General features: G+C 38.4%; 2 protein-coding genes across 3 annotated transcripts; one reads left to right on the plus strand and one right to left on the minus strand.

Annotated features, from left to right (window-relative positions):
• Positions 1-2,097: 2,097 nt before the first annotated feature.
• Positions 2,098-12,118, plus strand: LOC145770519 (large ribosomal subunit protein bL28m-like). Its single transcript, XM_082582189.1, has 8 exons — positions 2,098-2,240; positions 2,734-2,853; positions 8,510-8,601; positions 8,799-8,944; positions 10,435-10,587; positions 10,754-10,885; positions 11,064-11,162; positions 11,821-12,118. Exons 1-8 carry the CDS (start codon positions 2,233-2,235, stop codon positions 11,956-11,958), a joined length of 888 nt encoding a protein of 295 aa, XP_082438315.1. The 5' UTR covers positions 2,098-2,232; the 3' UTR covers positions 11,959-12,118.
• A 4,476-nt stretch (positions 12,119-16,594) lies between these two features.
• On the minus strand, positions 16,595-18,279 carry LOC145771344 (uncharacterized). 2 transcript variants are annotated; one of them, XM_082583093.1, is made up of 4 exons: positions 18,082-18,279; positions 17,169-17,246; positions 16,906-17,002; positions 16,595-16,813 (listed from the first exon to the last, which is right to left on the minus strand). In XM_082583093.1, exons 1-4 carry the CDS (start codon positions 18,155-18,157, stop codon positions 16,699-16,701), a joined length of 366 nt encoding a protein of 121 aa, XP_082439219.1. In that variant the 5' UTR covers positions 18,158-18,279; the 3' UTR covers positions 16,595-16,698. The 2 variants fall into 2 exon arrangements, with proteins under 2 accessions (XP_082439219.1, XP_082439220.1); XM_082583094.1 differs by having other exon boundaries at positions 16,675-16,813; positions 16,886-17,002.
• Positions 18,280-26,267: the final 7,988 nt, after the last annotated feature.

Consider the following 26,267-nt stretch of genomic DNA (forward strand, 5'->3'; position numbering starts at 1 on the left):
TTTCAGAGATATTTACTTCTGGTGTGGTTGCTAAAATTTGAGATTTGTCACTAGAGTTGTCGACCGGCCCTTGACCCTGATTGCTAGCATAGAGATTTTGATAGAATTCTCTTGTTCTTTCTATTATCCGGTTTCTGCATTTCGTAATAGAGTCATCTTGTTCTTTTATTCCAGTCATATGAATTTTTCCCAAGCTGAGCTTCCTTTTGGCAGACTTAAAACCTGGACCTTTTCGGATTGTTTCTTCAACAAAATCGGAGTTGTATTTTCTTATGTCTCTTCTTTGTTTTTTACTGATGAGTTTGTCAAGTTCTGCTTTTTCGATTTTGTTCCTTGCTGATATTGGTTGCTTGAGATCTCTACGCTTAAGGTTTAAAGTTTCTGTTGACAGTTTTGAACCATTGTTAGGCTTTACTTTTCTATACTTTTCTGCTGTTTTTGTAAGATTGATAACAATACTGTTATTTAAATCGTCAACTGTATTTCCTGTGTAATTGATAGGTTGGTCTTCCAAGGCTTGAAACTGATTTTTCAAATCTAACTGGAATGACAATTTGTGAAAAGGATCTATTCGTAATGGTTTGTTTTTTGACCGAAATAACTTTCTTCTTTCTTTCTGAATGTCTAATTTGACAATGCTCCTCAGTATTCTATGATCGCTTCCAGTATTTACTTTGTTAAGAGTTTGAACGTTTTGGAAGATTTCAGGTTTGTTGGTAATTATGATATGTAGTCTATTTCATTATGTGTTTCATGATTTGGGCTTCTCCATGTCCATTTTTGGTGCGGTTTCTTTTGGAACATGGTGTTTGTGATGCTGAAATTGTTGCTCAAACAGAAATTGATTAAGTTTTTTCCATGTTCATTTCTTGTTCCGTATGGAAATTTTCCAAAGCAACTTCTTTTCCTGTACCCATCTTTGCGTTAATATCTCCCATGATTACATTAAATTGAGTTTTTTGACAGTCTAGAGTTCTTTGCAAATCATCATAAAAAGCCTCAATCTCCTCCTGAGAGCTGACAGTTGTTGGGGCATATACTTGGATAATCCTGAGATCATATCGTTTCGAAATTTTTCTAGTTACACTGGCTACCCTGTCCGACTCGCCATGAAATTCTTTTACATTATTGACCAGATTTTTGTGGATAAGAAACCCTACACCACTCTGCTTAACGTTTTCTCTTTCTTTGTGGTAGATCAGATGGCCATCCTTGATGTTCATTAGTTTTTCTCCTTTTCTTCTGACTTCACAAAGACCAATCACATGCCACTTGATAGTTTTTATTTCTTTCATTAGGCTGGTAAGATGAACCTCTTCTGACAAAGTTCTAACATTGTAAGTTGCGATGAAAAGTTTTTTGTTGTTTGATGTACCGGTACATTGATTTGTTTGTGCACAGTAGCCATCTTTGCACACAGCACCCCTGTTCACTGCAGGTACTGAGGATGGACCTCTTTCCGTTGATCCACCGGGAACGGGTATTCTTGTTTGTACGCAGTAGTCATCTTTGCACACAGTATCCCTGTTCACTGCAGGTACTGAGGATGGACCTCTTTCCGTTGATCCACCGGGAACGGGGGGTGATGTCTTTATTGGCATATTTTCATTGGGGAGTGTTGGGCCATGGCCTTCCATGATGGCCCAGTGCAGGTTGGAAGGTGGGAGAGTGATGTTAGTCTGACTACTCGCCAAGAACCTCTCTGATTTCGTTGAACGTGTTCAGTACAGCTTCTTGGGTCTTTGTAGTACACAAGCTTCAACACCGCGACAAGGTCTCACCCAAAGTTGAAGTTTATAAAACAAATAAAATGAACATTAGCCTGTTTTATTTGAAATTTGTGTTTCGGGTTATATTACCAAAAGTTCGTGTTTAGGGGAATCACTATATTATGTCATAGCTCATAATATTATAGAAATAAAACACAATAGTCTGCTGATCTAAAGTTGTCTTCGATGAAGACTTCTACAACCACACACGTAACGGCATGGTGGGCGCCAGTTGATGACCCCAACTTTGAAAACATTGTTTTATTGTTTGCCTGCTTTGTTACTCGGACTTGACGGTAATAGTCTATTGTTGTATTTTACAGTTAAAAACTTAGTTAAGTGATTTTACAAATTCTACCAACTTGGTGCGCATATGATTGAAATGCGCTTATCAGCTTATGTATTTATTTCCACTGCACCAGAAAAGTAGGAGCTCAGTGTTATTTATTAAATACTTTGCAAAATGCCCAGGTATGTATGACAACCATGCAGCTTTGTAATTATGTGTACAGATGTGGGTCGTTTTTTGCTTTTTTAAAAAAAGCATGTGTTTTTTAAAAAAATAAACAAAACAATTATTTTTTGCATTAACAATCAGTTTAAATTGAAATGTTTGAACAAAATTTGCACTTTTGCTTCTCTAAAATATTTGTTATAAAGTTTATCAAGACGTTGCTAAGTTGCCAAAATAAAACTTTGTCAATAAACTTTTCATTAAAATTTTCTTTTTTGACAGGAATGTTAATACATTACATTTTTAATCATTAAAATCTCTAAAATTAAATTTTAAATATTAAAATTATCAATTTTTTGACATTAAAGTCTTTTTTCTTGACTGGAATGAAAGAAATAAACAAACTAATAAATGAAGTATGTGGTCTTGATCAATGAGTCAAGGGCTTAACCACTCTTAGTTAATTGTATAAAAACTCATTTATTCTTATTCTGCTGATTTGTTTTGTAGAATCTCACCTCAGAAAATACCACTGCCTGTCTTCCAGCCCACTCGGGTGAGCTGGGTGCACAAGAAGAGCAGAAATAGTTATCTCTTTGATCCAAAGGTGAAATTCCCAATTTATAGCAGGTACAAGACATAACATGTGCAATTGTGCATTGTTGTTAGCTGGAGAATACAAAATTAAATATATTTATTAACCTCTGTTTGTTTCTTCATGTTCATGGCTTGAGTAGATAATATCCTCTTGATTACTTTTCACACCCGCAGATGGTGTTCATCAAATGCTGTGATGAAGACTTTCTATCATCTTTTTTGTGATGAACCATTTTCGATTTGTCTGAGACATTTTTCTGTCATTTAAATCTGCAATTTTTTTAAATTTATTGTACCTGGTAGCCTAAAGAAATATCAAACAATGCCTAATTGCTTAATCATGTAGCAAAACCTGCCTTGTCGTTATTAATTTGGCTGTGTGTACAGTGTACACCTTAAATAAGCGATACTGATATGTTTTGCAAACTGAGGAGGTATTAATTATCAAATTAAATATTGCTGGAAAAAGTTTTCGTTTTTTGTCTAAACAAAAGTTTGTCAACATATAAATCAGACTATCTTTTGTAGCAACAACCCTCAGCAGAACTTCTTTTGTAACAATGTCGACAATAAAATATTTCAGCAATGGTGTTTTTCTTGGAGTTTTTCACTTTTTTCCTGCCCATGTGTGAACAGGGTTGAGAAAAACCCGGGTTTTTTTAAAAAAGCCCAACCCGCCCGGGTTTTTTTAAAAAAACCCGGGTTTTTTTGGGTTTTATTGGGTTTTTTTAAAAAAGATGCAAAAAAAAGGTAGATTCATGCTTATTTCACCTCAAAACTACTTTTTACGAATGAAGTGCCTTTCACTCACAGTACATGCTTGCATAACTCAATAAAATAATGCACTAGGGCTGTTGTTGCTTGAATGTTGCATCATCCATTAATTTCAAGATCAAGTTGGATGTTGCATCATCCATTGATTTCTATACCAAGTTGATGCTACCGTGGTAGAAATCACATTATTGCATCATTTGCTTTAGATTTGAAGGCAAGGAGCATTTATGCCATCATGTTTAAATATTTTTTATCATTTATATATATATTATATATAGTAATGGATGAGCAATTGAGCGATTGCGTGGCCATTGGCCATTTAGGCAAATGCTCTGAAACAGCCATGCGTTAGAATCCAGAATCTGTAATTGGTAAATAGCCTCCTAAATTGTATTTCACATCATATATACAGACTACAGTAGAGTAGTACTTTCACCAGTTTAACTATAAGGCCTTCTTGCATGAATGAGTTTTAATGTCCGCCCCGATAGCTCAATTGGTTAGCGCATCACTTCTGGAACGAAGAAGCTTCAAGATCAAGCGGCGCTGGTTCGACTCTCGGGGTGTGCGCTTAAGCAACGCACGTTAGGGACTGCTCTCCATTCAGCGACATCTAATGGATGGAATAGTTCCCCGGCAACAAGACTTCAACAGTCAGAAACTTCACTCTGTCAATCTCGGTGACCGGGCCTGCGTCAGTAATTCAAAGCCTCTACAAGTATGCAAAACTGCCAGGATTAAGCTCTGCATTGAAGCTTTCCCAGTCCGAGGATAAAAATTCAATCAATCAATCAATGTAGTATACATACACAAAGTGGCATTACTTGATTTTTGTGTACTGTACAATATCCACTGCGTTTTCAGTTTATACTTGGAAATTTACTTCATAATCACATCCTTAAGTCCTAATTTAAAGTTTGTTTTAAGTGCCTTGTAGTGTTTTTGTTCATTTTTTTTAATTTTCTAATAAAAACTGGACAAATATGATGCTCTGGGTTTTTTTATGGGTTTTTTGGGTTTTTTTAAGTGGGTTTTTTCAAAAAAACCCACCCGGGTTTTTTTGGGTCGGGTAAAATACCGACAACCCTGTGTGTGAATGATGTTTATACCTGAGAAAATAGCATGCGAATAAAAATAAACAAAAGTAAATTAGTAAATTTAGCAAAAGTTAAAGCGCTACCCTACTGAAAGCAATTGAGCAAGTATAATGAATCAGTTTGTTGGTATTACATTGGAATTACCAAATATAGATGCTAATCTCCTAAAAACCTTAAAATCCTGTTTTACCCAAGTTACTAGTATCCTGAGAACTAGTATCCTGTCCCAAAAAAACGGAAATTTTAACCCAACATCTCAGATTTTGCACAAATTTAATATGAAGGAAGAACTTTTCGTGCTGATTCCAGAGAACTAATTTTTTTTGAAAATGGTTGAGGTTTGACGAAGTTAAAGTGAATATAAAATGGCTACTTTTGTGGTCAATGAAGCGGAAAAATTAATATGAAATTTATTAACTAACTTCAAAACCAAATTACTTTCTTAGTAATTATTTTATTATAATGAAATCTTGAAAAAAGGTTACCTCTTTTATCGTTTCTTCACTTATGAAGAAAAATTGCAAAAAATTCATTTGCTTACCCCAATTTGGGGGTAAAGAAAGAAAGTGGTCCTCAAAATCACTCATGCGTGACCCAATTTTTGAACGCTATTTACTCGAAGAGCACAGGTGGTATTGGCATGTGTAATACATCATTGGAAAGCAATGGCTGAGAAGATCTCAGTCGCAAAATATCCTCAATGCTTATTTGGTGTCTTCTGAATGTAGGATGCATGAAATTTGAATGTTGTTTTCCATAATTTAGTATTATATATATAGACTCTATAGAGCCAAGGCTGTGCTTTTCGAATTGTAACACTTAAGCAATGCAAAATATCCTTGTATTTTGCTTTGCAAAATACAAGGCAAAATACAAAGCAAAATATCATTATCCTTGTAATGAGGTAAGATGAGTTGCTGTAGATGCTCCTTGGAACTGTACAAGAACTTTCTTAGAAATGGAGCAGTGCATAAGTTAATATCAGATGCTGCTGAATGTAGCTTCAAACATCACTTTTGGTATCTCTCTGCTGAGATGGCAGGCGCGGATCAATGGGGGGGCCCAAGGGGCCTGGGGCCCCCCCCGAAATTTTGTGAGAAATTGTTGAATGGTTTGATATGCTTCTAAACAGCTGATATTAGTCCCACAGCGGACTTAACTTATCCTGGGGGGGATTATTTTTTGTTATTATTAAGGTTGAAATTATCCATCGATTATACATTTTAATAGCAACATTTGTTGGAGCTGGCTCAGCTGAAACCAACGCTGAGCCAAATGACGTCAGTTGAAACAATCTAAAACCTGAATTGTTTTATAGTTTTTAGTCTTCATCATAATTTCAATCAATTACCGTAGGATATGTCTGCAAACATACAAATATCCAATTGGTCATGGACACTGGAACACTGCAATTTTTATTCCAGCAAAATTTATTGATGAACATGATTGTTTTAATGTCTATTTTATAGCATATCGTATATGTCGTAGTATCATTGTTCACAGTGGCGTAGCCAGGGGAGGGGGGTTACAACCCCCCTCCCCCCTTTGGCACGCGTGTGGCGTCACGATATTGAGAATGGTACTATCAGTCTCTATGTCTCTAAAACAAAGTTTGCCTAATTTTAAGCGAAACTGCATTAAAAGTGCGAGTTTTGCCAATACCAAACATTCAAACATCTCAGCCAGGAATTAGCAACAAGAAAACATAGAGACTTAACTTTATTACCGAAAAAATGCCGAAGAAAACATGATCTTATCCTTTTGCTATCCCACCGGACAGCACCATTTTACAGGAATATTTATACCCATATTTTTGTTGAAAATGCTCTCAGAATGCACCAAATTCAAAGTAATTTTTCAAAATTTTCTGGGGGAGGCCTCCCAGACCCCCCGCCGCTGGGTGTCACCTTTGGCGCCACTGATTGTTCATATCTGTTTTTTCTTTCGTTACTTTTTAATTCATTTTCAAATTTTCTGGCCCCCCCCAAAAAAAACTCCTAGATCCGCGCCTGTGAGATGGTACCACTCGCACTGTTCAGCTCTGAATTTCAGGAAGAGGAAAACACATCAGATGGCTGATGAACTTATACGCGTAAAACCTAAAGATCCTGTTTTTACACCAGCAGATCGGGTTGGCACTGGCTACGGAAAACCACGTTTTCCATCAGAAATCAATCTGGAATCAAAACTGACAGATTTTATCACGAAGGACTCTCGGTTTTTTCTTCTGTTTTAGAGATAAATGATGATTTTCTTTATTTACCAGTAGAGAAATGGTCTGAATCAGAGTCTTACCAGAAAGCTGTTGGTTCCATCAATGTCACAAATGATGTGGCTGAACATGGAGTTAAGCTGAGCACCGATTACCTACATAGTGCCAGAAACGAGGAACACTATCAAAACACTTTACAAATAGTCGAAGCCAACAGAAAAGACGCACCTAATTTGAGAAAGAGAAAAAACTAATATCCTCTTGCACAGATTAGGCTAGTCGATCACATTGCTTTCTGTTACAAAATATGTTAGTGAAAGTTTGCAGTTACTGTTATAGGCTACAGATTCAATACCAGGCTTTTTTGTAGCAAACTCATTATTGTTAGCTTTCTATATGTATTTGATCTATTTCCAGTACGAAATTAGTATTTTAGACCACTTCCGTTCACTGGAGTTGTATTTTTAGCTATTGCAGCATTTAAAAAATGTCAATTCACAGAGATCTCGTACAGACAAGCATATTCTTTTAATTCCCTGTAGAATAAATAGTTGCACAGGCATACTTTTATGAGTTTGATGCATATTATGTTGTTGAAACATACAAATTCTGCTAAGAAATGTGAAAATAATTCAATATTAACCAAATGGCAACCCCCGAAAATTTGAATGGGATGGTGGCCCACTTAAAAGTGCCCCAATTTTACTGATTTTTGGCCCAGCAAAGTTTCTTGGTTAGTGGCACATTCTCACAAATTTACAAGTCAATAGCACAAAAAGTAAACAACAGGGGGGTTGTGTGCACCCTATTGTTGGCGCAAGTTATCTGAAAATATAATCTCATGATTTTGTCTCCAAAACGAATAAGGCACAATAAGCAATCAAGATTTTTGGAAGCAATAAACTGCTATTTAATAGCTTTCATTTGAGCCCACTTATGCAGTTCTAGCTGGTGTGCTCATCTAGATATAGCAGTTTAAAATTGTTGTTACGCATGAGTGCACATTATGGATACACCTCCATCTTTACCCCTTAACTATGCAGGCCACATGCAAAAAGTGCTTAAACATTTATAAGCTTATCAAGTAGGACCTAGACACAGCCCTTGCTGAATTTAAAGGTAATAACATAATCAGATTATAAGAAATTGAATTTTTAGTGTTCGTACTAGTAAATGGGGGCAAGCGTTCTGGTTGAGTGATCAGAATAAATGCAAAATTTCAAACTCGCATAACTTCACCAAACAATAATGGATTTCAAAAATTTTTTTTTTGTTGAGTTCAGTGTTTTGAGCTTAATCTGCTGATGAAATGTCAAAACAATCTGAGATGGTGGGTTAACTGGCTGGGACAGCTGACAAATAATGACCCAGAATGGAATTTTATACCGGTATTTCTTTATTTGGCTGAACTGTCTCATTATTGCTAACAGCAACAGGAAGCCACATGATGGCGTCTAATTACTGCGAACGAACCGTGGGCTTGAAAATACCAGAAAGCACGATGGCGTCTTACAGGAACACTGAACAGAACAGACATGTTTATTTTAATATTATTTTTATTCAAGCATATATATATTGTTCGAAATGTTCAGTTGATTTATTTCAGACTTCCCGAGTTTTGGAGGAAAGAGTTTGAAAAACCTTTTCCGTTGCTTCATCAGATTAAAGACGCCGGATCACGAAGACCCCAGCATGGAGGTGGCGTTGCGATTACGAGGCTTCTTAAACGTTTAGTGGCAAAATGATGTATAGAATATTAAATGTGATTAAACTTCATATTAAACCTTCCAAGTGAAACATCCCAGGAGCATCACGTCAAAACAAACATCTGTAAAATACAAACCACGTTGCTGACCTACAATTGGCCAGCTAGTAACCGAGTCATTGTCATCCAGGGCTGTGGAAGCGAGGCTTCAACGGGGTGCCTGAGCGTGTGGAAACCATCCCCATATCAATATACCGCCCCCGATCATCCCAGAATGAGATCTGGGCCGGCGAGGGCATCATTCGGGGTCATCGCTATCCCGGAAAGAGTAGCGAGGTAATGAAGGCTGTGAATGATTTCAATGCAATGGTTTTGCAAAAGAAAGCTTTCGAAGCAATGAGGATTGTGGTCGGCTTCATCTTTGTGTTCTGAAGATTATTATCATGCGCTTCAATCATTGAAATATTCAATTGATTGAGTTTCGCTTTTAGCAGCATGATCGTTGCTTACTTCACAGTGTAGATTCTAACGATCCTTTTTAAGCCTGATGCTGCGAGTTCGTTGTGGCAATATCGAATTACACGAGCTTTCGGAACATAGTTCCCTAGTCATGTGCTATGACGATTGACGAATGGTGTTGAATTCAGTGAGTGGTTCTTTGGTTTAGCTTGAGGCTGCGGGCTGTTGAGTTTCTGTGCTGTTAGGCGCTATTGCTATTGAAATATTCCACCAACATATCTCCTCCCATACCTCTCCCCATCAACATATCACCTCCCATTCCTCTCCCCATCAACATATATCCTTCCATTTATCTCCCCATCAACATCTCCTACCATACCTCTTCTCTCCATCAACATGTCTCCTCCCATACCTCTCCCCATCAACATATCTCCTCCCATACCTCTCCCCATCAAGATATCTCCTCCCATACTTCTGCCCATCAACATGTCTCCCCCCATACCTCACCCCATCAATATCTCTCCTCCCATACTTCTGCCTATCAATATCTCTCCTCCCATACCCCACCCCATCAACATGTCTCCTCCCATACCTCACCCCATCAACATGTCTCTTCCCATACCTCTCCCCATCAACATATCTCCTCCCATACCTCTCCCCATCAACATATCTCCTACCATACCTCTCCCCATCAACATATCTCCTCCCATACCTCGCCCCATCAACATCTCTCCTCCTATTCCTCTCTCCATCAACATCTCTCCTCCCATTCCTCTCCCCATCAACATGTCTCTTCCCATACCTCTCTCCATCAACATATCTCCTCCCATACCTCACCCCATCAACATATCTCCTCCCATTCCTCACTCCATCAATATCTCTCCTCCCATACCTCACCCCATCAACATATCTCCTCCCATACCTCTCCCTATCAACATTTTTCCTCCCATACCTCTTCCCATCAACATATCTCCTTCCATACCTCTCCCCATCAACATTTTTCCTCCCATACCTCTCCCCATCAACATGTCTCTTCCCATACCTCTCCCCATCAACATTTCTCCTCCCATACCTCTCCCCATCAACATCTCTCCTCCCATACTTCTCCCCATCAACATTTCTCCTCCCTTTCCTCTCCCCATCAACATATCTCCTCCCATACCTCTCCCCATCAACATTTTTCCTCCCATACCTCTCCCCATCAACATATCTCCTCCCATACCTCTCCCCATCAACATCTCTCCTCCCATTCCTCTCCCCATCAACATCTCTCCTCCCATTCCTCTCCCCATCAACATTTCTCCTCCCATACCTCTCCCCATCCACACGTCATTTTAACTCCATCATTGACTTGATGATGTTTCCAGGATTCAAAGAAATACCGGAAAGAGTGGAAGCCGGTCCTCATCAAGCGGAAGTTCTACAGCGAGATCCTGGATGATAAAGTCTCATCCACCTTCACCTCGCGAGCTCTGGACCTCATTGATGCGGCTTATGGATTTGACTTCTTCATTTTGCAGGTTTTGATTCATTTGCATTCAGTATTACCGTAGTATAGACAAGGATGCGCTTGGTTTGAAATCTTTAACAATAGAAGAGTGCGCGCGTTGGCAGCTTTCTGCTTCAATTCAACGACCGCTACCCGCTATGTGACGTCACAATGCCGATGAAACTTGTTTGTTGCAGACGCAGACAAACGTACTCCAGGAGTTCGGAGGAGGAGTTAAGAGGAGAATGCTTCTCACTCTGGCTCGGAAGGATACTGATCTCTATCCCAACGATCCAGTCAAACAGCAGAAAATTTACAACAAGTACCAGGTTGGTCATTGCTTTATGACGTCATGTGACACGTTGACTTGACTGAATGTCCCGGATGTTCATCGTCACGTTTGACTCGGTTGCTGGTGCTTGACGTTGGACGTGAGATGGACATCCGGATGAACATCCAGGTTACTTGTGACGTCACCTATTGCCAGCATAATTTCGTTTCCTCCAGAAATACGTGATTCCCGAGGAAGAGGCGGAATGGGTCGGTTTAAACTTGTACCAGGCGATGCATAAGCAGTGGAAGATGGAGAAGGAAGCAGGGAAGCACGTGAGTCGATCGTCATAACTGCGTCACTGATGACGTACCTTGTAATTCTGAAGCGTTTGTTATGCAACAAACGAAAGTGACAGTCTTGGCGCTATGCGTGGTTAGTTTTTGATTAAAAAATTATTTCTTTTCATAAACCTCATCAAATATGTTCAATAGGGCAGGTCGAAATTTGGACTTTTTCTCCGATTTTATTGCTACAAGCTTTGTTTCTTGCAAATAGTCATAAAACGACATTCCTGAAAGTTTGAGCATGATCGGACATCGTCTTCATTTCCAATAATCGCGATTTATAATGGTACCTGAAGCGATTTTTTCGATGCCTGAAACTGCATTATTTTTAATAGGAAGTTGTTTTCTCGAGATTTGAAAACGTCATAACTTACTTAATTCTTATTGTAAAAAGATGATTTATGCGTCTACAGATTCAATATAACTTACTGTAATTAGGAGAATCCATTTCATTATGTACTGACTCCGAAAAATGATGACGTCGTTAAACAGTAAATGAAGATGTCTGATCAAGCTCAAACTTCCCTGGCAACTTTCAATAATGTCGTTTTATGACTATGTATTCGCAAGAAAGAAAGTTTGCAGCAATGAAATCGGAGAAAAAGTCCAAATTTCGACCCACCTTATTGTTCATGTAACATTGCAGGATCCTGTTCCTCTCCTGGAAGTTTATACCAAGGAATTGCTGGAAAAGTTAAGGATCGAGTCGGGGGAAACATCTGAGGAATCCTCAAACGTAGAAACTCCCGTGGCTGCTTTCCAGATGAAGGAAGCCACGTCGTGACGTCACTGCTAACGCAAATCATATTTGAGAAGTTATATTGTTGTGAACGCGTCATGGGCAGCAACCCCTCAGTCACAGGGAGGTTGTGTTTGTAGTGAGAGTTGAACAAGGTCGCTGTGTTCTTGCAAATATTTCAATAAATTTGGTCTCGTCAAGACTGCATATCGGTCACATCTAGACCTGTAGTTCTTTGGCAGAGCAATCCATCTCCACTTTCCTAGGAGCATCATCACGAGATTAGATCTCGTGGCTGTGTTCTCAAAGAATCACACTCATGGTTTCAGTGTCTCGCTTCCCTAACAAGTTGCATGGTAAACGTCATCCGGTTATTTGCGATAATTCCCCTATTACTGGGTTGATTATACCAGTAGAACTCGGTTAATCCGGATTCGATTTGACCGGCGATTCCATCCGGATTAGGCGAAGATCCGGATTAACCGATGACGGTTCTATCAAACCTGACTCATTTGTACTTCCAGTTTCATCCGGATTAGGCGAAGATCCGGATTAACCGAATCCGGATTAACCGAGTTCTACTGTAACTTAAGCCGGACTTTCTGCCCGAATAAAGGTCAAGTGGCGTTAGTTCGACTCGGATGTGCGTTTAAACAGCGCGTTTCAAGCAGGTCGGAGCGGTTTTGGCGTGTCTGAAGTCAGCCCAGGGGTATTTAAAGAAGGAAATACGAAGGCCTGCAACGAATATTAATATGTTTGCTCACTCAATAGTTGCTGCTTTTGCCGCCCTAATATTTTCTTTCTAGCTGCATAACTTTTCAGTTCAGTTGTTTACATTTCTGATTATCATATAAAAAAAAATACATGTCAACATAGCAAAGGTCGAGAATAGGGTAGAAGCGACAAAACGCAAACGTTTAAACGTGCTTGCGACCGAAGTAAGTTATTGAGTTGAAAGGATTTAGCACGGTCGCAACACCTTCAGAAACATTTAAGATAGAAAGGGAAATAAAAGGCTACACACAAAAAAAAACAACACCTCATTGCTTTGCTGATATTTTCAAGAATTGTATAAAATAATAGAGATTTGTTTTGAAGATTGGCCATTTTGTCAACCATTGAAGTGGTTACTGAGCATTCTGTCATATTGGTCACGGCGGAATGCCACGTATCTCCTTGGGAAAGTTGTAGGATAAAGTTCCCAAATCCGTCGTCTCTATGCGATGACCGAAAGAAACACTTTTCTGAAAAAATCTTTTCACAAATTGTATTTCAGCGAAGAATAGCCACAGGCTGTTAAAAAATAGAGCGTGACCCGGTAGGCTACGCACTAACGCACAAAACAAATTATCACCACCAAACAGATTTCTGGATAAAGAACGGAAATTTCGTCTAGCTAGTACGTAAAGCATGTTTAACTGACCAGCTTTCTCATCGACAATCTACAGAATGACGAAACCGATTGCCACATTTCAAACGCGCACAACTCGCCTCTATGACGTAACAGTTAATATGGTTTGTTGTGCAATTTTACACAAGTGAATCTGGTTGATGCAATATTTCATAATTCGGAATGATCCAAGACCTCATCGTCCACAAAAATATTTCATGACGCAAGACGCCAGGTAAGGGAACGTTCAAATATTACGTAACGCCTTTTATCTGAATTTTTGACCCCCCCTCCCCCATGTAACGCCAACGTAACGCTTTTTTCAATCCCCCTCCCCCATGTAACGCTTTTTCACTACGAATTCAGCACAAAAAACTACCATTCCGTACTCCAAAGCGTTACGTAACGTTTTCCTTGAACCCCCTCCCCCCCGATGTGACGCTAACGCAACGCTTTGCATTAACCCCCCCCCCCCTCCCCCTCGAAGGCGTTACGTAATATTTTAACGTTCTCTAAATTATTTATCTGGGGAACGATTATCCGTAACTCACATCTCAATTATATCACTAAGTTAGCCTATCAAAAGTGGGAAAAACTAACCGGAAAAGGCGATCTGGTAGGCTACTATGACACTTTCTCAAATGGGCGATCAACCTAATACAGAAAGTAATCACTAAGAAAACAAATCAATACCTTTTTTCCCTAAAAGTCTGAACCTTAAAACATTTGACCAGGCTAACACTCACAATAGTATTTCAATAAATATAAATTACAACATAACATAAATTAAATTATATTTATTGAAATGCTATTGTGAGTGTTAGCCTGGTCAAATGTTTTAAGGTTCAGACTTTTAGGGAAAAAAGCTATTGATTTGTTTTCTAAGTCAGCCTATCACTGTATTTAAAGTAGGTTAGTTGTTTTATACATATATTTTTCATATTAGGCTATCGTGGTTCTTGGGGAATTACAAGCGCGGATGCCTTTCTTTACCGTTCTGATGACGTGTTCTAGAAACTTAGTTCGATTTTTGATTCGAATTTCGGTCCAAGGCTACATTGCATAAAACTTGTCGGCAGCAATGGCGAGTGGTTAGCGCGTTGGGTTCACAGTCGAAAGCCTGCATGTTCGACTCCAGCCACCCGCACTTGCTGTTGTTTCTCTAGGCAAGAAACTTTACGATAATTGCCTCTACCCAGTGATCGATTTCGAGTAATGGGTAGTACCAAATTTAAGTCATAAGTATAGTAGACAACCGGAAACAGACATTGCCGTCGGCTGCAGCGTGGGTCAGGTGTATGTCGGAGGCGTACACCGATGCATAGCGCTCAAGTCCGCTTTCCCGCAATGCAGGATAAAGATAAACAAACAAACAAACAAATCTCGTCAGCAAATGTCACTTTTTACGTTGATTCAGCGACTGCTCACGTTGGGTCAATATGAAAAAGGACCAGTGTGCTGAATGACCTACGTACAACCTCATTGAACACTTGGATTTTGTTCTATATGTAGCCGACCCCTGCAACACTGCTTTATTATTTTATTACGGTTGAATGCCTTCCACGTGTATTCATTAAACTTGAGGTCACCTGACCAGCAGTTTGTCTCATGTAAGTGAATGACTGTGCGAACGGCTTCGTGCTAATAACAGTTATATATGCACAGATATTACAGATTTAAAATATTTTTAATTACTTTGCTTTGAGATGTTTTGAATATTTATTTTTATCTGCTTGAACATCTTTTTGTTGTTGACTTGGGATCTATCAAATACCATCTCTTCAACGGATCGCTCTTTTTTACATTGATTAAACGTCTGCACGCGTTGTACCAGTGTGGAAGAAATAGATTCATTTGCTGCATATGACCTTATCGAATTTATGTTTTACTTTTTAATGAACATGTGTCTTGATCACGTATTAAACTGCGCTTCAATTCCCATATTAAGTTAGGATATATTTGTTGCAGCTGCATGGCCTTTTTTGGTCTATAAATGCTATAAATACTCCAGGAAAACACGTTTTAACCACTATTCAGTCATTCGTAGTCTCTCTGGATTATTGAATCTTATGTGTCTTCAAGTGTCACAGGTTCTTCTGATCTATCAACAATCCGAACTTACGAAAATAACAGGAACCGAGATTCATAAGCTGCCTCTCGTCATTGAAGTAATCGTGACGTCAGCAGCGGTCTGCTGTTACCAGGGTCGTCTATCAACGTTCTTCATCACTTCAAATAAAAGGAAAATCTAGGACTCCGCATTGTAATTTCTTGCCATCAGACATTGCACGACGAGCCATGTGCAGCCTGTTAGGACGTCCGTCGTCAGATCGGTAGAGGAAGTTCGAGGGAGTAGGTGCAGACGCTAAGCTCGATATAGCGATATCTCACTGAACAATACTTGTTCCAACCACGACCGATCGGTCTTCTAAAGAGGCGGCCAACAAACATCTCTTTCATGTCGTCAACAACATCAAGATAGAAGAGAAAAGCTTGAGTTTAGAAATGATAATGAATTACAAAGATGGCTTGCTAAATCCGAAGCCCCAGAGCACACACGCTGTGACGTATGAAAGCATTAGATAGACCAGCAGCAGCTTCTCATCGTTTCCAAACGCGAGTGCATGGGAACTTATAAGCATACGGTAACAGAGACAGCATTGAATCCTTTGGAACGAGTCTTCAGTAGCGCATGTGAATTGTAGGCCACGAAACATGAGAAACGCTCTCATGCTTGTGTTTATACCTACATCAGTTGTCCAGATGCTTGAGAAGGGCATAACATGTTTTAGGCCAACAGCCGAAAGCTTTTTGGCCTATTTCTGCGCATTTTGAATGCCGTGTCGTTGTTTTGTTTTATCTCATTCTGATTCAACAAACTTATCTCTTTACCTAATTGCAAAAGTTCAAACAAAGTCCAAAAGTTTGATATGTAAGCTATAATAATCACGAGATGCGATTTGGTGAATTATTTTGTTAGAACGTTAGAAGAAAGCTGCAGCTAATTAAGGGTCTTTGCTTTGTCAGCTATAGCTACAGGCATGGCGCATGAAGTCTCACCAAAACAATTGTTCATCCTGGTATCACGCATCAGTCATTTATGCGTGTATCGCATCTGGTGCACTGGGCAGTGGGCACTGGGCAGTGGGCATGTCTGTAATATGCAAGAGCCCCTGTTTAACGATGATCAAAGCTAAAACCTCTATAAGATGCTTTAAATGGCGCAGTGGTACGAAAGCGACATATAAGAAACTGCGTGATGTCACAATAAAATGGAAGTCACTTAATTTGACTTGGCTGTCAAACAATTTAAATCTGCAGTTAACAATTTATTCGTTGAGTTGATACCAACCGTTGTCTGCAACTCCCCCACTATAACAAACAAGAAAATATTATCATTTCTTCTTCTTTTTCTTTTTCTCTTTTTTGTTCTCTTCTTCATTTTCTCCTCCTATCGGAATCATGTACATTGGAGTAGGGACGGCAGTAAAGTAGCTGAATTGATGATTTCTGAAAAACAATACAAAATCCTCGTTGTAGATTTCATTTTCCACAAATGAATCACATAAGGGGAATACCCACCATAGAGATAGCCTACTTGCCTACTCATCCTTTGGCTCATCAGGAGAAAGTTTGATTGCATCCTCATCTCCTGCCAGTGGTAACCTTTTTGCACATCCTCCGGCGTTGAGTTTGAATCTGCGCGGAAGACATTGTTATAAAGCTTTTATGACATCGTAATGACGATGGAGAAGCCATTATGAGCTAAGGTGAGGCGACAAAAGAGAATATCCTTTCAACAACAGGAAGCTCACAGATAACCAGATTCTTGAACAGACTGCTGACTTCAGACTTCATTTCTTACTTCTCGATTCGGATTTCTTGGACTTTTTCTTGGAAGTCTTTTTCTTTTCTCTTTTTCCCTTTTTTCCATTTTTTAGTTCTGAAAAAATAAAATTAATTAGTTAGAGTTTCCAAGATAGCAAAATCTGTCATTTTTACATTGATTCAACGTTTTCAGATGTCTGCACACGTTGAATTTTTGTAAAAATGACAGACTTTTCTGTCTGGTTTGTATTAAAATAACATTTATGATTATATCATCATCGGTTTCATTATTTAAACACTACCAGATGCTGAAGAACCGCCTTGCACGCCCGCTAGCAGCGCTAGATTTACAAAAGTATAACATTTGAAGCTTGCTCGCATTCCGTTCCACCCTCCACGGGGCGGACACTTAGCGATGCAGATGCTGTGCTGTCGTGTACCAGACTATTTCATGGTAACGCCCGCTCACTTATTGAATATCATTGACACGCTGAACTTTTCTGGGCCGTCATTTGCAATCAGCTTAGGCCTATTGCAGCCAACAGATGATTTATGACCAGGCGGTCTAGCAGCTTACAATTATAGTTGTTGATTAATAAAATTTTGAAAAGTTGGAATTAAGGCTTCATCATCATAGTGTAGAATCGTAAATTGATGTAAGATATTTCATGAATATCACAACCAATTTGAAATTAAATATTCGAGTGTTGGACTCAATTATTGTACAGGCCGTCAGAGTCAAGAGATGGACTTTTCTTCAATTGTTTGCTTTCTATATTAAGTATTCATCAAATCAAGCGGCTATGGCTCAGTTCTCGGGAAGGGTATTTGAGCGATTATAACTTATTTGCTAAATTGATTCGCTTCAAATTCAAGGTGATGTATTAACTCATCAACCCATGGCAATATATTTTAGTTTCTAAATCTTTACATCATGTCACAATGCTCACTCTTTTGTTTGGCCGGTTTAGCTGGTTTTGGATTTGAAGAATTTTTATTTTTCTTGTTCTTTTTCTGTTTGGCCATTCAGTAGCTGCAATGCACCCACAGATTATCCGCCATGTTTCAAGTAAATCTTCATGTTCAAGTCACTTGCAAGCAAGAATAATTTGAATTTTCAGTGTTCTCACCTCATTGCTGGTGACTAATTTTTATCAACATAAAAAAAGTAAAAATTGATAATTTTTTTAGCATTTAAAGTAACCAACACATGTCTGTGACGTAATAAAGCAACAAAGAAAGTGCCACAATAAACGAAAAAGGTTTGAGAAGTCAAAACACAATCATCTAAACGACTTGATCTAAACTTGGAAACCCTTGTTTCACCAGCGACATTGCGCGATAGATGACGCTACGAGGCAGATGAAAATATTCAAGGTTATTGGGGAAGGTTAAGCCTTGGTTAGTGTTTAATAACTCAGCCGGAAATACCACTCATTTGACAAAATTGACTTGAACTTGGGCCAATAAATTAATTGCATTGTGTCTTTGCATTGTGTTTCTATTTGCACAGTTGCACAGCGGCAATGTGTCTTTATTCCTTTTCGGAGAATCCGATTTGTATGTTCTGGAAATCTGTTGTATGTCACAATGAAGCCATAAAAGTAAACGATTTTTGTTGCACCTTTATCAATAAGGTCGAAATTTGTTTTTTCAACTTTGACAAACATAAGAACTTTAAGAAGTAACTCTAACATTACAATTTATTACAATTAAACACAAAAATACCTACCAAACAACATTTACAAAATAATTAACATTGCATGGAAGAAAAAGCTGAAAGGAATAGATTGCAGTGAAATAACCGCTAAAAGCAGTTTCAAGTAGCCTAGTAGTTTGTTCGGAACCAATGAAAAATATTGTTTCAGCGCAGCGCATTATATGGAAGACACTTGGAACACAACAAGTGTACACAACACAATAGAAATATAGAACACAACTATACAGAACACATAGAATACTATATAGAATACAGAACACATAGAATACTATATAGAATACAGAACACAACTACCGATACCAGACTCCATGGTTTTATACCTCACCGAGTGGCACGCTACCCTGGTATGGACCTGACCCGCCCAACTTACTGTACTGTAGGTCAACCTGAATAGAATTCGAACAAGAGTCCGCCGCTTCCATTCCAATATGTGCAAGTGGGGTCTGGCTCCCTCATCGGCCTGCGAATGCGGCGCGGAGGATCAAACTGCTGACCATGTCGTTCTTGAATGCCCCATTTACAAGACACCAAATGGAACGCATGGCATAGCAGAACTAGACGAAGCTACACTCACCTGCGGCTTTCCATCACCTGCCCTGAAGTCTGAACAATTCTGTCTCATACGAAAGTAGAAGAAATGTCACGCTAATTTAATCGCTCTTGCATTGTGCCTGTGTTCCTTTTGCGTTGACTTAATACAAACCCGATCGGTTGCAGAGATATGACCACTGACCAGCTCAGTGGCCGAGTGGCTTCGCCTTAGACTCTGGAGCTGATAGATCTGAGATCTATTCTAGGTCCGGTCAAACCGAAAACTTTAAAAACGAACACCGATTGTGTTATTTCTTGCGTAATGCAGTGAGAATAAGTCGGGTAATAATGTGATGACATCACAAACCATAACCAGATATAAAATGAAAATTGAACCCTGTCGCTAAAAGACCTCAACTGACTGTACTGTGGAGCAGCAACAAATACAACTATAACATTATTATTAGTTGTAGAGGTGTACTATACTGTACACTGTACAGATCCCAATTGGATGTTTTAGTCTATTCACAGTTATGTGCTTTAGATTCATTCATTTCTATGTTTTTAGATGCTCGTTTAAAAGTGAATTAAAACATTCAATAAAGTGAAGGCTTCGTTTCATAAACTTTTTTTGAGAAGTGTAGGTTATAACACTAAAGCGCCTACTATACACAAGTTAACAATAAATGAAAAAAAACACGTCTTTTATATTTATTACAAAAATAAACAGAGAAAGATGTCAAGTAGGTTACTATATTATCAATTAATGTTCATTGCCTTTTTAACTACCAAATTAAGATTAGTTATTATTATATCAATAGCTGTTAACACTGGGGGAGACAGGTCTCAAACAGGTAGTAGTGAAACCCTTCTCCTCCAAGGGCCAAATTCACTTACTTTTGTTAAAATAACTTTCGGGGTTTACGTGTAATTTCACGCTGCTAGAAAATTTACATTTGGGTATATAACATACAAAAATTATTTTTCTGTTGTTTTGAACTCACTGTGAAGTCTAATAGGTACTGTGAGTCACTATACCAGTGTTTTTCAACCAGGGTTCCGCGGAACCCTAAAGTTCCGCCAGTAAGTCTAAGGGTTCCACAAGTTTACATTCAAATCCGAGAGTCTATTTTATTATTATATGCATATTGTTTAAATATAATCAAATATTGATTAGGTTTGCCACTATTAATAAATTTGCTACACTTTAACACGTTCGCTGCGATCCCGACTTTTTGTTGTTTTCTTGTGGTGCGATAACCTTTAACTTTCTGCTTTCCGGCCAAATTTTGTCGAGATGTTTTCTTCGCTTCAAGGAGTTCTTTCAGACAGTTTGTTTGTAGGCTACGCCGGTGGTTCAAATCGTCGTGAACGTGTTCGAGATAGTTTTGGTTTGGTTTGGTTTATCTTTATCCTGCATTGCGGGAAAGCGGACTTGAGCGCTATGCATCGGTGTACGCCTTCCGACGTACACCTGACCCACGCTGCAGCCGACGGCAATGTCTGTTTCCGGTTGTCTACTCTACTTATGACTTAAATTTGGTACTACCCATTAATCGAAATCGATCACTGGGTAGAGGCAATTATCGTAAAGTTTCTTGCCTAGAGAAACAACAGCAAGTGCGGGTGGCTGGAGTCGAACATGCAGGCTCTCGACTGCGAGCCCAACGCGCTAACCACTCGGCCACTGCTGTTTTGCCAGTATTTGCCAGTATTAGCTGTTTTGCCAGTATTAGGTTGTTTATAGTTTGCATTTTTATTAAATAAATCTGAACTAATAATATAATCATAAATAAATCTGAACATGAGTATTTTAATTTATATGTAATAATCCAATGATGTTTTTTTGCATAAGGTACTTATATTATTGAACAGGGGTTTCTTGAGCTTTTGGAATGTTTCATTGGGTTCCGTTCCACCAAAAAGGTTGAAAACCACTGCACTATACTATAGGTAGGCTACTGGGAGTCACTATACAATAGGTACGTCAAAGATCCATGTTTACTTCCTAATTAATAAAAATGTATTTACACAAGCAATCACTCTGAAAGGTTGTGACAGCTTAGATTAATTACCTAATAACCATAAATAAATATGAACTTTTGTGAAGAACCATAATAACAAAATTTATCACCTTTTTACTGGACTTGCAAATAGTTACTTTTGACACTCAGCACCGAAAATGTTCTAACTGTTCTCTTGAATCGGAAGCTTTCGTCAAGGCCCTGCGTCAAGAGTCTTTGCAAGTATGCGAAACTACCAGGAATAACCTATCAAGGCTTTTATTATCTGTACTTTATAAGGCCTATCAATATCAATAGACTAAAACCACAAAAAACTGAAAACATTTATTTTAAAGTAAGGAAAGCATTGAGCTGTATAATATGTCGTGTGTCTGCATCATAGCATTTGAAAGCCACGCACCAAGACGGACTATATTAGAGGCCATGACAACGTACAATGGGATTGTTAAAACTGGGGGCTGATAGTGACGTCATAGTGCCATTGTCTTCAATTGAACCGACATTGAACGTTAATATTTATAACACTGAAACGAAAGCTGTGGCAGCTTTAAAAAATTAATACTGTATGTTGTTACAGAACGGTCGCCTACTGAAAGTTGAAATAAATCGCCAAGTAGGCTACGCTACTCGTCTTGTAAACAATTTAAGTATTTTTTAATCTTGTATCAAACGGGCCCATCACAAACTTGTAAAAGGAAAAATACAATTAAATCGTTCGTGATACTGATATTGTACCACACCAACCTTGAAAATTGCGGTGGATGAGCCATGATAACACTGAGATATTTAAAAAAGTGGTAACATCACTAGCCAAAAGTATGTAAAAAAACAATGCACCAGTTACTCGTAGCCTAGACTCGGTTAGTTAAAAGATTAATTGTTAACGTGTAAAAAGTAATGCATCATTCACCAAGCCTTATAAACAAGTCAATATCGAGACAAGGCTGATACGCATCATCTTTAGTAGGTCAATATAATTTGACTATTATGCTAACCCGACTTATAGTAGTATTAATGAGAACACTCAAGAAAAAAACAAAATTTTTAATTACTGAAATAAGCTGCTGAGTTTGTTGAAAAAGAAACTTTGCATCGAGTTTTCTAACAGGCAACATTTTGCAAACAAACTTGGGGCCTCCAAAAAGAGATACTACCATAAAACTCAGCATTGTATTTGCAAGCAAATCTGGCTTATTTACAGCTTTGCCAAAGAGGGCACCACCGTGGTATTGCAGCATTGCCTTTACATAAACTTTATCGATTAAAAGCAGACATGTCTTTTGCCTCTGATCTAATGAAGCAAAAACGTTCCGAAGAAAAGAAAAATCATCAGTGTTTTTGACAATTGATGTGAGTCTTGTAAATGTTCTAGTACTGGGCAACTTAAAATCCCGTCTCAGTCGGTTGTATGAGCTTCTGGACAAAGAAAAATATTCGAAGGACCTAACGATTGTTTCCACGGTGTACTTCTTTTCTATAGCCGGCATAAAATTCATAGATTTCATCTGTTGCAAAAGAATGCTTTGTTGATGAGATAATTCCATATAATGCAAGAATCTCACAGCTTCTTGAGTTTGTGACCATCTGGAACATTTACTTGCTGATAGAGACGTTATAGAGCATTTTACTCCAGAATGAAATGCTTCAAAGCTCAGATTGTCATCAATTCTTAACACAAACTTGGGTATGCCGGAATCTTGCATAAATTCCTTGCATTGAAAACCAAGCGTCTGATGAGCCCGAAATACAACAATGTCATCACCTGCTAAAAAAGGAAATTGGACACTAAAAGCATTAGCCAGGAGATTTTCAAAGCTCACAATAATGTCACTTTTGTCAAAACTAGGTAATTCATCAACAGGCTGATTGCGAGTTGTACTTAACGCCCTTTGAGTACTTCTAGGAAGAAACGGTGTTGAAGGAACTAAACTCAAAGGGACACAGGTAAACACAGATGGTGGATACAAAGGTCTTACTTTCCCATACTTGATGGTGGTAGGATAGTTTTCTGGCCAATGGCGTTCACAAACGACGGTGTCCTTTGAGTCGGGAATATTATCCCTTGGGATAGTGGCAAGCCATCTATCACGTTCCGGTTGGCATTTAGGCAGTCTAAACACTGCAACTTTATTTTCTTCACTATAATTTCCATTGCAATTAAAGACACAGCACTTCTTAACCATATTTACAAGAGTACTAATATATCACAAACAACGCTTCACAACGTAAAACAAATCAAATATAAGATTGAATCAAATATAGACGTATTAAGACGCTAAATAGCCTATCCATCAAGGTTGCTCAAGAGTAGACCCTTCGCCCTAATAGCTCAAATGACGACCAGCAATTCAATTAGGCTATGCTGTTTCGAATCAAATCATCCATGAACGTAAAAACAATCATTGCATTACAACCGGAAAAGCAGCTTACCATGCAATAGCACTGGGGGTTGGAAAACTTTTTGACTGATGATATCAATTTGTTTATTGCAAAAATTTCCGAAATATGGATTAGGGCCTAGGGGGAAGCCAAGAAAAGTATAATTTGCTTCAAATCAAAATGAATGATAAAAAAAATACGCCGGAAAAGGCAAAAGTAAATTATTCGTTTTCTACCTCACAGAAACTAATAGGCCTATTTGAGATTCTCAAACTAGTAGCCTAGTCTAGTAGTTCTGTATGGCAGTTTCATACACTCAGCTGGTGATCTCAAGAACTGCTGACCTGTAGGAGACTCTCTCATTCATATAGGTATCAGACGTGTTGGGTCAAATTTAGTCTGGCAGCTTATTAGGCCTACGTTCTCAGATTCTCCAGTTTTTCACTGTCGTTTCAAACGCACAACCAAATGAAATTGCTTAGATTTGGAAACGATTAAAAAAACATATTTTGAAATACCAAAACAAATCAAAGTAGGCTATTTCTGTTTCAAATATCGATCTATCTCATCCATATGCTGGTATAGGACACCTATAAATTACTTTCCTACCAAGTTTAGAGTTCTAACTTAAGTAGGCTACTGTACCGGTATTCATTAAAGTAAAATAACTCCTGACTACCCTGAACTAAATGCACTGCAAAATGGAAGCATCTGCAGAGAAATTTCATTGAAGACAATGGCACTATGACGTCACTATCTGCCCCCAGTTTTAACAATCCCATTGTACGTTGTCATGGCCTCTTATATAGTCCGTCTTGCCACGCACTAAATATGACGCGAAACGACGTTTACTTTAACTACCACTTTTTGAACTAAAACTTGACACGTGACGCTATATTATGAAATCACAATGATGGAACGATGCTATGCGCTCTTGGCTCAATGCCAATTTGCACGCCCCTTGTTTACTGAGTGTAGGGACGGTACATTACGGGACGCGCAACTCCGTTGTTCCTTCAACATTAGAAGGGTCACTTGCCAATTTGACATTTTTTTACGCTTTACTGCTGGCTTGCTTTCAACTAAAAACCTTAAATTACTTTAAAACCAACTTTACTCTTCTTATATAACCCATAAAAAGTAAAATATTTTGTAAATTACAAAAAAACGTAACCCTTCTAGTGTTGCAGATAAGCCAAAAGCAGATGAAGTTTCGCATCCCTATGATCTACAATCCCTAACTGAGTGCCGCAATAATATCTACGACTGCTGTAATATAATTTTAATTATCTCTTTCCGTTGCTGTTTTGTGACATTACAGTTGTTGGTCGTTGTCAGAATATCGTTGCTTGGTATGACACTTTTTTGTGACGCAATGCTATCAATTTGTCACGCACATCTTTACAGGTTTTAATAAAATGCTATGCAGATTTGAGACTTCTAAAGTAAAACAACATTATGTCAAACACAGGAACTATTCACCTAAAAACCTCAGCAGAGTGTTTCATCCTGATGGGATCATCAGAAAGTTTTATTTAAATAAAAAAAAATTGATATAATATTATTATACAAGAAATACTATCAGTAGGCCTGTAACATGTACCAAGCCAAAACCCTACAGGCCAACTACCCAAAAGTGATCCATGCCAAGCAAACAAGCCCAGCACGGAATTATATCAAATGCAAGTGACTGTTTATTTAAAAGCCTTGACAACCTGTTTCACCTTAATTGGGGGCATCAGAAGGTGGTTTTTATTGAAATAGATTCTACTTGAATAAACAAACTTCCGGTGATTGCAACTGTAGCAGGGAAAATGGATGATGATGTCGCAGCCGTTGAACTCGGACCCCCTGGTGTCCCGATGGAACACTCTATGGAGCAGAGTATTGAGGATATATTTTCCACTGCTCAACCAAGTAACCAACTTCAAAGGATTGCTAAGTTGCTGGTGAAGTTCTCTGTGCCAATGTGGTGTCAATCAAGAGACATTTGTACATGACTGATGGTTTACACAACTCTTCTGTACGCTTGCAGTTATTGAAGCGTCTGAACAGCAAGGAAATGAAGATTGTGAAGGAGGTGGTCCTAAAAATGTCTATTTTAGTCATCCAGACCAACTCCTGCTGCTTTGTGTTCAGATGAAGATGAAGCAGTGACAAGAGACTGTTAATAAAATTATGAAACTAAAATATCAGTAGGCTACATTTCAAAAACTGAAGATACAGCTTGTCTTAATTAAAAAGGATGGCGAGAGACTCTACATTGATGGAATCGTTTTATACCAATAGATAATGAAATAAAGGAAGATACAGAGGGAATAGAAACATCAAAACGAAACTCTTCTCAATCTGTTTGTTCAACTATGAGTTCTGTCGTCTATTATAAATATTTTTGCATTTGTAAATATTTGCCAATAGAGACTGTGGCACTGGAACGGCTTAACTATTCACTCGTAATGTCATTAAACCTTATGACGACGCA

The sequence above is a fragment of the Aplidium turbinatum genome, chromosome 5 (genome assembly GCF_918807975.1).
Source record: "Aplidium turbinatum chromosome 5, kaAplTurb1.1, whole genome shotgun sequence".
NCBI lineage: Eukaryota > Metazoa > Chordata > Ascidiacea > Aplousobranchia > Polyclinidae > Aplidium > Aplidium turbinatum.